A 12,801-nucleotide genomic window follows, 5' to 3' on the forward strand; every position below is an offset into this window, starting at 1 on the left:
TCACCTTTAAAGTGTTTACTTGAAAAGATCAATTGGTGTACAAATTCACAATATACGGCCCGTCACAGCAAATTTGTTAGACTACACCTTTTAGCAAATGGAATTTTAATTTTTAGTTTTTTATCAATGATTTGTTTTTTTTTTTTAAGAAATTATTGTAATTCTTTTTATTTTTGGTTAAGTTCCACATAAATAAAATCCTGTACCCAGGTAAGATCCTTACAAATACACCCAAAAATTTGAAAGTAACATCATGTTTACACAAAAAGTTGGTCTTTAGGTTTTACTCCATACGGTCAATATAAAAAAAGTACAATGAGTTACTTTATGTACCAACAAGAAGTTAATCCTTAAAGAGAAAAAAAAAAAAAAAAAAAAAATAGAAAAAAAAAAAAATTACAAGTCCATAAATCCTTACCAGGTAGAGATAGCTACAAAAACACTCAAATGGATGTAACATGTCACTATTTTGTACTAACAGAAATGTTGACTACGATTCTTCCCTAACATCTTGTAATGTAAAAATATCATATAAGCGTATGTTATAGTCAACGCAAAGGGAATAATTCATTTAAGAAGGACAGTGCAGACACTGTCCTTCGATAGATGGTGTACCAATTTTGGCCAAGTTACATCAAAATCCCAATTCATTGATGAGAAATATCTCCGGACAAGTTCATTCGATTGGACCAATTGACCTGTTAACAGTTGACCTTGACTAGACCAAGGGACCTGTCTTGCACGACATCCGTCTCATGTTGTGAACATTTATGCCAATTGTATCAAATCCTCAATGCTGAAGAAGAAACTCCGGACAAAGTTTTCATTCTATGTATCCTTCTGACCTTTAAATGTGACTTGATCCTTACCCTAGGACCTGTTCTTGCGTCATAGACATACCGTCTCATGAAGTTGTGACATTTTTGCCAAGCACAACAAAGTTCCTGTCACACTGAAGAAGCTATCCCAGGAAAAGTTCGTTCATATCCATTGTATCCTTTGACCTCTATATGTGTGACCATGACCTTTGACCTAGGAACCTGATTTATGCGCATACACTCCTCTATCTTATGGTGAGCAACTGTGCCAAGCTTACTTCAAAATCCTTCCATGCATGAAGAAGTTATGCCTCGACAAAATCATACTTGACATTTTCATTCTTTGTTTCTTTGAGCCATCTAAGATGTACCTTGACCTTAACTTTAGGGACTGGTTTTTGCGCATGACACTCCGTCTCATGATGATGAACAATTGTGCCAACTTTCATCAAAATCCCTCCATACATGAAGAAGATATGCTCCGGACAAAGTCATTCTTGAATTTGACCTTTGACCTCTAAGTGTGACCTTGACCTTAGACCTAGGGACCTGGTTCTTGCGCATGACACTCCGTCTCATGATGGTGAACAACTGTGCCAAGTTTCATCAAAATCCCTCCATGCATGTAGAAGATATGCTCCGGACAAGGTCTGTGGACGCCGCCCGCCCGCCCGCCCGCCCGCCCGCCCAACCGCCCATCCGCCCGCCAGGGGCGTTCCCATAATACGTCCCGTTTTTCAAACGGGCGTATAAAAAGGAAAATAATAAGATACACATTAAGTATATATTGCCGATGTTTGTACGTAATCTTTGAGAGAGGTAGGTGAAATAGCATTGAAGTAATTGCACAATCAAATATATGAGGACACATATATAAACAGACCAAACAGACAAACCGCATGTTGCCTGCTATATTCCACCCTCCTTCATACTTTGTTTGCGGGTTATAATTATGAAGAAGTACTACAGGAGCATAGGAAACGACGATATTTTATAAAGAAGTCACTCACAAACAGGCATACAGTCTTTTTACGAAACTCGCAAGGACTTGTACAGTATTTAAGCAAGCATGCATACAATCAGGAAATAACACCAAATTTTCTTTCATTGACGGTTATAAACAAATTGGAGAATTTATCAATGATTTTATTTTACTTTACCAAACTAGTATTGTTTTTTTTTATTCATGAAACAGTGAAATTTACATGTAGGTCATTCTTCAAGCAAGAAAATAAGTACTTTTGACGCCGACAATGTACAATTCTAGACAAAATCTGTGATCAATCGAGTTTTTTGCTATAATTCTACCTGTCATCAGACTAACACATTATATACAGAAACAAATCATGTTCAGCTTCCAATAAAATGTAAATATACATACATTCGAAGCAAATCAGTCACTTTAAACTGTTATTTTTTAACTTCTAACTGTCAGTTTATTGTTTTGATCACTCGCAAAGGAAGAGGGGGCTACAGTCGTTTATAGGGTGTGATACTCTTATTTCCATATGTTTGTAAAGCCTGGCCATGCCATGAATACTATTCACTTCAACAAACTTTTTACTTGTGGCAATTCCTATTCTACCAAAAAGGCTGTAAAATCAAATAACAGGTTCGAAATTCATTTGTGTGCCTGTAATTCTTGCTATTGACATGAAAGTTCAGTCTTCAACAAGAACAAGAAATGACAAAAAACAACAAATAATCAAACCAAAGAAAATACTGCCTTAAATAATCATTGAAACATTAAAACTACAAAAGCCTAACAGATGTTGACAAATAACCGCCTTTAACGCATCAGCGCAACACAAAAACAGTTCTTCCTACACAATAACATTTTTATCCTCCTCAAAAGCACTTGTTTTCGAATATGATTCATTTTCATTTTCTAAAAAGGTGAACTGTTTTGCTCGCAACCGGTTAACGTGTGTGATAATCGGTCCATCTGAAAACATGCATTCAAAAACATTTGCTTTTATGTTTTTCAAAAAATCATTTTACGTCATACAATCTGTTACCGTATTTTAACACTTACTTTATTGCGAAATGGTATTTACAGTAAAAGTATAAGATTTTCGAATTAGTTTATATATAAGTTCAATTAAGATAGTATTATTATTGTCACAGTGAGGCATGCATTCCAGTTTTTGAAATTCTAAAGTGAATAGAGAATGCATTTTTGTGATTCCATATATCCCACGCTATAACTGTTTAGTTATAAAAACGTTCCTATGATTTTGTTTTTTAATGAAAATATGAAAGGTTCTATGTCAAAATCAGTTATAAAACTGTTGTATGTAGACGGCTACACTAACATTGTTCAAAGGGTACATGTATGCACTGCAATGCAAACAGTTTTAAAAAATCCTATAAACAGAATAAGATTGAAAATACAAATACTTTCCAACATGACTTTGTGACAGCAATAACATTTCCAATCCAAGGCTAAGACTCATAACTTGATCAAATATAAGATGCACATGTTATCGAGGTCAAATAGGTCAACCATCTAGTTATGAATCATAAAATACTCGTAAACGTTTTTTGGTGGGGGCTTAACATCACACCAGCAAAAATATAGGTCATATGGCGTTTTCCCAGCTTTTGGCCGAAGACGCTCATACATGCATTATTTCATGATGAACATGCACATGAGTAAAACCAAAGACCTTCCGTAAGCCAGTTGGATGGTTTCCTAACAGGAAGAAGTTAAAAGGCTCGAGTCATATTGGTAAGGGGCAAGTCATTGGAAGGCAGTGACCCTAACCACTCTTTCATGCATACGCGATTCAAGTAAAGAAATCACTGACAAAAAAAATGTATATTTTTTCCTTTGACTGACGATAAATGTTCATGACTTTAAAGGATTTGTATTCACTATTTTCTGATACCATATAGCGGTCAGACATTTATAAATATTATCTTGATGCTAACTGAACTGTACTGAACATACCTGTTTCTTCATGATACCTTTGATGACTAACCTTTGATATCCTATGATTACGAAATAAGAGTACTTAACCTTTATGAAGGCGTACCTAAATTCAGCGGAAATTTTGCCCATATAAATTTCTTTAACTTGATATAAACGATCATCTAAGAACCTAACATTCATGCAAATAATAAATCAAGGTCCTACCATTATGTGAAAGCAAGGTTACCATCTCCCTTGAAAACAGGCCTACTTTTCCCAAAGAATGCCGTTATACAGTCTCAGCTAACTTTTTTTACAATACCTGTCACTATGATTTTACCTAAATTTAAGCATGACCTATTTTACAATTAACTGGCATGCTATAACATATATTCCTCTTTATGTGGAGCATTTTAACTTTTTGCTTGAATGACTATCCTTTCATGCAGCAAAACATTTTAACTGGAAGCATTTATTTATAGATGCCACATTTTCAGTACGTCCTGTTTAACATCTTTCATTGGCCAATGGCAGTGATTTCATTTCTCTGAGTGTGCCCTTCATCTGAATGCTCAAAGTTAGTGATCCCTAAATATTCATTTGGCATGTTCCTATAATTTAAGAGGAAGCATTGGACTACAGTATCTTCAACGACGAAAGCTTGCGCTCCCTCCCTATGATGTTGTCACTCAGTTTTCTCATGAACAGTGAAGTAAATCAACAGTTTTTTTCTGATAGCTGCCTAAGCTCTGCACAGCTACAGATGAAAACATGCTTTCACGTTTTGAATGGGTACCAACCTACGATCAGTGGGTATAACATTACATCTTTCACTGAAGGCTGATATCTTAATACTGATGGATGAAACCATACTTTGCTCTTTAGTAAGGGGAAATCTGTTCACTTGAAGGCTTTATATTACATTTATCTATTATGATAGTAGTGACTAATCATTTTAGTGAATCTATGACCCTATCATTTATGATTTTAGTTATACTTTATATACCAGGAAGTGGTCCTTCTTACGTCTTGGAACAGATGCTTAAACGTTTGAATAAATGGAGTATTCCTACCATTAATAGCTGAGCATAATTAACGCACTTTACTTCGATAGCAAGCCACTATTGTTGAAATAAACAATGCTGTTTCAGTACGAATGGACAATTTGCAGAAAGTTCGATGCAGTATGATTGGATTTTATAAACCTAAAACACGTGAGATCAATGCACAATGGCCATCTTTGCTCATCCTAGATTTATTACTCGAATGGAAGATATATAGGTAAAAAAAGATAACAATATTTGCCAAATATGTCGTTGCGTCAATGTATATTTATGTGTATATTTTGTCATAACTCATGCTTCTTTTGTTTCTATATACACGAACTGATGCAACATACCTAGTCTTCCTTCATATCATTGCGATCTGCAAACTTTGATTTCCATTCGGAAAGTTCAAGCAGGTTTTTTCCCACCGGATTTTAGAGGCACATTGAAATCACTAAAGTTCAACGGCACGAATGTTTAAAGAAAGAAAATGTTAAGACTTCGGATGTTAAAAGAAGATAATTAAGAATACTAAAAATGATAAAAAAGGGTATTATAGGCAAAAACTGCAATCGTATTGAAGGCGGAAAATTTAACCGAAATGCCGTGGCAATAAAACTTTTCTTCAAACACTTAAAACAGAATATCCTTATTTACAACATAAATTCTGCATGCATTAAAGCAACTCTTATTCAGAGAATCTTTTACTTAATGCATTTAAATGATATTATGCCATTCAAAAAGATATGAAAACTTCTAGTGTAAGACGCAGCGTCTCTGAACGCTTTAATAACATTGACGGACTTCTTTTAAATGAGCTCATGTCATTTCTGTTGCAGATGATATGAAATAACAGTTAAGGGTAGACATAACTGTTCTCTAAAAACATTGCGTTATTTCTGATCAACAGTGAGAAATAGATTGTGACATATTTCTTCATTTTAATGAAAGAATGGTAAGTAAATAAAATTTTTTAAATATCTTCCCTAAACGATTAAACATTTATTTATTTTGAAACGAAACTCGCACATTAAAAGTTCAATTTTCTGACATTTCAAGAACACTTTACGAGGCGTAATTAACATTCATTGTATTTAGTAATAACATACGGAATTAAGCTTAGAACATTATCATTCAATATTTACAGTAATTATTACCTCGTTAATTATTCGTAGTTTTTTTACCTCAGAATAAAGGTTTCTATAATTTATTGATTTTGCATACGTGATAAGGCAAATTATAAGAAGTACTAATAAACCAATGTCGATTGCAAGCTAATGATGAAATAAACAACCTTGTTACAAGGACATTGAAATTGATTTTTGTTTTACATATATACAGTAGAACTTTAATCTTAATTTAGTTACCCAATTTCATACCGCGGTTTTAAAAATTTTCATAGTCGTTGCAGTTCAAAATGTAATATTAGAGAACGTATTATGAATCCTCTTTGATCCATGCACTCACTCATATTTTTCAGGTTGTGCAAATTGATTAAATTGCTCTTTTTTTTATACGAGTATTTAAAACATTGAAACTCAAATCATATTCTTAACGATTTTGTAAAGACAACGTGAGACCATATTCATAGTAATGATAATATAAAATATATATAAAATATAAAAAAGGGTATTATAAGGCAAAACTGCAATCGGTATTGAAGGCCGGTAAAATCTTAACCGAAATGACTGTGGCAATAAAAATTTCTTCAAACACATAAAACAGAAATACTATATTTCAACATAATTATTCTGCTAAGCAGTAAAGCAACTCTTATCAGAGAAAATCTACAACATTTAAATGAGATTATGCCATTCAAAAAGATATGAAAACTTCCTAGTGTAGACGCAGCGTCTCTGAACGCTTTAATACACATGTGAACGGACATCTTTAAAATGAGCTCATGTCATTCTGTCTGCAAGATGTGAAAAAACAGCTAAGGGTAGACATACTGTCTCTCAAAACATTGCGTTATTTCTGAATAGACATGTGAGCAAAAATATTTGACATATCTTTCATTTGAAATGAAAGAATGCGTAAGTAAATTAAAATTTAAAAAATCTTCCCTAAACGATTACACCATTTTATTATTTTTAAACGAAACTCGCACTTAAAAGTTCCATTTTCTGACAGTTTCAAGAACAGCTGTTTACGCAGGCGTATTTTACTTCACTTGTTTTAGTAATAACATACGGAATAACCTTAGCAACATTATCAATCAATATTACAGTAATTATTCCTCGTAATATTCGAGTTTTTCTACCTTCAGAAATAAAGGTTTTCTATAATTTATTGATTATTGGCATACGAGGGGCAACATTGTAAAGAAGTACTTTAAAAACCAATGTCGTTGCAATTAAATGATGAAATAGAAATAAACCTTGTTAAGCACATTAACATTTTTTGTTTACATATATATTCAGTAGAACTTTTTAATCTTTAAATGAAAGTTACCCATATTTCATACCGCGGTTTTAAATTTTCATCGTCGGTGCAAGTTCAAATGTAATATTAGAGAACAGTAATTATGATCCATCTTTGACCAGTGCTACTCACTCCATATTTCTTTCAGGTTGGTGAAATGGGATGAAATGCTCTTTTTTTTATTAATGAGTAGTTTAAACGTAATATATAAACTCAGAATCATATTCTTTTTCTTTGTAAAGACAACGGTGAGACCAATATTCACTTACGTCAAACAATACAATAGTCAACAAATTGTTATATAATTTAACCCTTACCATGCTGGACAGGATCAATTCTGCCTTTGCGACCAGTGTAGATCTTGATCAGCCTGCACATCTGTACAGTCTGATCAAGATCTGCACTGTTCGCTATTCAGTCAGTATCTTTTTGGTAAACACCCCTTTATACAGTTAATGGTACTATCGAAATTAAAAGATGGACAAGTTCAATATAGAAAATAGGCAGGGTAAAGGGTTAAATACCATTGGAAGCAATTCAACACGTTTTGATGGTAACTTGTTCTAGGTGTCACGTGCTTCTATTATGTAAGCACCATTACATAACCTAGAGTTTTCTCGGAATGAACCTTTTCAATGTGCTGAAAACATAAACACTATTAAAACTGCATATCATTTCAAGCTATTAAATGTATACATTTAACTGATTTGCTGCCGTTCTAACTGTTTATAATATCACTAGAGACGGAAGCTTTCATCAATTCAGTCTTCAATATAGATCAAACATTGTGTGGAGATAAGATAAAACTTTCAGACATAAACGTTAATCGCCTATAGCAGCATTTCTGTGCTCAAAAAAAAATATTCAAAAATGTACTTTTTTTACCGAAAGGAACCCATATTGTTTCTAACAAATTCATTCCTGTAGTTAAGCTAGACTTAAAAAGTCTGTTGAGATCAAGTAATCTGTAATAAAGGTTATTTCTTTCGGCATAATGACACTGATATTTTCTCAGAAATATTGTTCTTTTTTTAATAAAGTACTATTTGAGAGGATTTTATGGCAGATATATTTATTTTAAAGGACTCTAATGACCGATGCCAGTCTATTGGTAAGCCTCAAAACTTCTGGAAGGTTCACAAGGCAAAATACTAATTAAACGTTTCGTCTTACAGTACTTACTATGAAAACATAACTTTCTACAGCGTTCGTTCGAGGCATGAACAAAACAGCTTTTTTATAATCCAAAAGGCAAAAAACTTGTTTCCAGACAAATCTAAATGAACCATTACAATCAACACAAGTAGTGTTGACACATTACCGCCCATAATACATAAATACAAATAAAAAACGTAGATGAATTGTTTGATCTGTATCCTGATTACTTACGTGTAGAAACTGCTGTTTTTCATTCCCGTAACTGAGTTTTAGCACAATATAAGTAATGTGTGCGGCGTCTTAAAATTGTGGCAGTTTAAAACAAAGAATGGGTTTGTTTAGAAAATATTTCGAAACATTCATAAACAAACAGAATATGATGATAAACAAGCAACATTGGTTTTGTTTCATGACAAATACATTAATCTTGTATCTTCTTCGAATGGCTTTGGTGACGGTTTCTTCGGTAAAGCATATTTCTTTTTATTGATAGGCACTATTTGCTCATTATGTTATTATGACGTCAGAAACAAGATTGAGTTATATCACTAAACGAATTTCAGAATTACATGATATTTTCTGTTTCGCTTCAAAAATCGAATTATTTTACCAAACGGTTTTATTCACAAACTCAATTCAAACTTTATATCATTTTCAAAATATCTGTTTGATGGATTGATTGATTGATTGATTGATTGATTGATTGAAATAATGCGGCACGGTCAAAATAAAATTTGACCAAGTTAAATTGAACAAACAACAGTGTCACTGGAAAAATGTCCCCCACCGCGAGTGTGCTACCCCTTAAAACAGCCAACCAAAATAGTACACTAGACATACGTCACAATAATAAATCAATTCACCAGTGTCTTCGTAATTTTATTATCCGCCATTTCCATTAAAATTCGAACTGATTACCCTTTAACAACCTGAAGAGTTTTGAGGACTTTCAATTTTCACACCATTTCTTTAGATATTTTGTTTCCTATTGAACAATATCTTCCTCCCACAGAACGACACCTTGAACCTTCATTCACTCGAATGCAGTTGTTAAGTAACTGCTTCACAGTGTTTCTGCGTTTGGGACGTAACCAGTGGGAATATCGTCATCAAGATCAAATTAAAACTACATCTTTTAACAGCTAAAACTGTTGCTGTTAAAGTTGTCAAATTTGAACTGCATTACTTGAATACGAGTATTCCCAATCTCATAAACGGGTGCCTTGTAGCTAGATATATACTGCTACTTTAAACACTGAAAATTAATTGGCAGCTGAAAGAAGTGATTTTCATTTTAACAGAGTGTTAACTTAAAATTAATCATCGCCCTAATCATGATTACTTTAATGGATCTTAATGTGTATAATCACAATTTGCATATGCGCCATTTCGCAGACATAAATTTAGTTAAGTTTTTTCTTTCCTTAAAATCGCCTTTTATTAAAGTAAAAATCTTACTGTTTTGTACAGATCAGCCAACAGAAACTTGCAGAAAGTTCTGTAATACTATCCAAAAATGGCTTTGGAAAAGTTTAGCATGTTCTCTTACGAAGACAATAATGGGCCAATAGCTGTGAATTATAGTTGTGAGAGAATAAAATTTTGTATTGCGTCTTTCACTTAAAAACTACAGTATACCTGTAAGTTATATCGCATAAACATGCAACTGTATCGTTACTGTGTAATTGTTTGCTTTTAAAACAATCATTTTTTTTTCATTATTGTTTCAGTTATGGCGGATATAAATGCAATTTACGACAAGTCAGTAAATTGATCTTAAAGCATTAAAACACTAGGTGACCTGGTTATTACATTTAATGGTAGTGCCCTTGTTAGAGTCTTTTATTTTATGCTGACGTCATTCTGATGTGACATTATATAAATATCATATGGCAGCGTGTGTGACATTGATATTGTTAACCCGAGGGCAGAATGTCACCCGAGGCGCAAGCCGAGTGGTGACATTTTGTTTCGAGGGTTGACTATATCAATGTCACTCACGCTGTCATATGATATTTATTTTATTATACCGAACAAAACTGAGCACATAAAAAAGTTTTTAAAATGTTTTTAATTCATTTAAGTCAACAGTTTCATCTTTAGTGCGGTCATCATTTGTGTACACATTGGATAGTGACGTCATTACAATATGGCATTGTTTACAAGGGAGGCAATTATTTGGCTTAAAGATTGAAGCAGTTATTTGCCCTTATATGATATTCAAAATACCAGCGCGGTCACGACCTGACAATCACTTTCGCTTGATCACGTGTCAAAAAGGTTGAAAATGTTTCTGATAGTCAAAATATCTCTTTTTCGGGTAATGGGATTTTACCATTGTAGACAAAAGTGAGGTATATTAAAACAAAATTTGTGATCGTATGTAAAAATGGCCTACTGAATTTCAGCTTCGTCTATAATCTTCAATAAAAACAAAATACCAAAATAAAATGTTGATATAGAAATTGCATTTTAAAACACTGATTATTATCGCTAATGTAGTTTATTTGTCTTTCTCGTTGGTAATTATCGGCAAAAACAACAATGTCATCCCTATCAGGTGTAGGATATTTAGACTTCAAAATACGTTCAGATCTAATCTGAGGCAACACAGGTATCATTTGATATCATTACACCACGGTTAAACACAAAGTTTATACAATTGTAAAGTAAAAAGAAATAACTTTAAAAGTTTGTCTAATTAGCTGAAATATGAGCTGTAACTGGTAAATATTGTGACTAAGTAGGTCTATTGTCAGATACATATACGTTTTACAAACAAATTACATTATAAGATCTATATAACACAATGTGTTTTGATATTCCATAAGAAAATAAATAAAAAATACAATATCCGTGTTTCAACTATCTGCATGAAAAAGCCAGAAAAATGTTGCTAATCAAACAGAAAAATATATGAAGATGCTGAACATGACGACTAAAAAGCTGATGTCACACTATATGAGAATGACATCCTAATGCAATAAAATACTAAGTTAGTATATTAACGTTTCGAAAATAGCTAGATGTAGTTGGTATGGTAGGACACATTACTTAACTTATATAACCGATGCATTGTACTGTTTTCCATAGCCTAGATTTCAAGAAACTAATATCATAAAATCGTCTAGTTACATTACCGTTTAAAGGATATCACACGTAATAGGTTTTGTTTCCGTACAGGAGGCAACAAGAGTAGAAAACGAATAATTTGAAATTACCGAGTGATCGTTTTTTTTTTCTTTTAGACATCGCCTATTAAATATTACTTAATGAAGCTACTACTACTGCGTTAGTTTTATATTTTTTTCAAACCAATTTTACATGAATGTGTTTAGAAAATTCTTACTACTTTGATTGGATGTATGCATGGAAGAAAACACTTGAGTCGTACATAATCGTAAATACATGGTGAAATTTATACTTACAACTGGTAATTTAGTTGATATGTTTAGCTCCGCGCTATACTGTTAAAATGTGTGACAAGTTATTCTTTAAATATACGTTTTTGAATAACAGATACTTGTATTTCCATTTATACGCACGGACGACCGACAGACAAAAAAAGTGTTCTAGTACATACCTTTATCTTATTCATGACATTATTCTGAGATGCGTCCAATTATTATATCCTTCTTGTATTATACTTCTGCCGCTACATACTTCATTTTGTAAAGACAGAAAAAGATTCCCGGTGTCCATGGTTTGCATAATCAAAACAGATCTAATCTATGTTAGAATTCTTTATCAAACGAGTTTATTTTGAATAGAGGTAAATTGTGGCTTTTTTCAAACGGAACAAACTATATAATGTTTGTCTTAAAGTTGTCTTGTCAAAGGCATTTGTTTATAAAACGCTGACACTTTCATGGTCATTTAGGCATAATTTTGATTTGAAGACGCATGATAGAGTTAAAAAAAGACATTAAGATATGAGAAAGTTTATAGGTTGTGGTCTATTAATACCGTATCACATTTTTATTTTAAAGAAACACGATATCAATTATTTCATTATTTTATTGTTAACGATTTCACGGTGATATAAGCATATTCAGCCGTACACCGTGTCAAAATAGTTAGATATCATGTTACAAAACCATTGAAATATTCTGCTCTTTACCGATAAATATCATATTTATTACATTAAACTGGTGACAGTTTTCGAATATTCGGTGATATATCACATCCGTTGATATCAGTCGTATTTGATTAGCTCCTAAACTTTGATAAAGTTTGATACGTTCATATATCACGCAACACCCAGGCACGCCCGCAAGTATCAATTTAAGTGTCTCAAGGAAAAATTGGTATTTAAAAAACTCAAAGCCTGAAAAACGTTTTTGTCAAACCAACGAGAAAAATATATATAACTAAATGCGTTTGTACCCATTTTGCTAAGTACTAATTGTAACGTGGAACAAATATAAAGGTTGTATAATAT

The 12,801-nt window shown here is 32.8% G+C and overlaps 1 protein-coding gene across 4 annotated transcripts in view; it reads right to left on the minus strand.

Annotated features, from left to right (window-relative positions):
• The window catches only part of LOC123537544 (uncharacterized), a 276,487-nt gene that overhangs the window by 89,661 nt on the left and 174,025 nt on the right, over window positions 1-12,801 (minus strand). Inside the window, exon 1 of one of the 4 annotated variants that reach the window (XM_053528638.1) lies at window positions 11,944-12,137. The exons of the other annotated variants lie outside the window; for them this stretch is intronic. Within the exon in view, the coding sequence (XP_053384613.1) occupies window positions 11,944-11,958 (15 nt within the window). The 5' untranslated portion in view covers window positions 11,959-12,137. Of the gene's footprint in view, window positions 1-11,943; window positions 12,138-12,801 lie in introns of those variants that run through there. 4 annotated transcript variants of the gene reach the window in all.

Source organism: Mercenaria mercenaria, chromosome 17 (genome assembly GCF_021730395.1).
Source record: "Mercenaria mercenaria strain notata chromosome 17, MADL_Memer_1, whole genome shotgun sequence".
Lineage (NCBI taxonomy): Eukaryota > Metazoa > Mollusca > Bivalvia > Venerida > Veneridae > Mercenaria > Mercenaria mercenaria.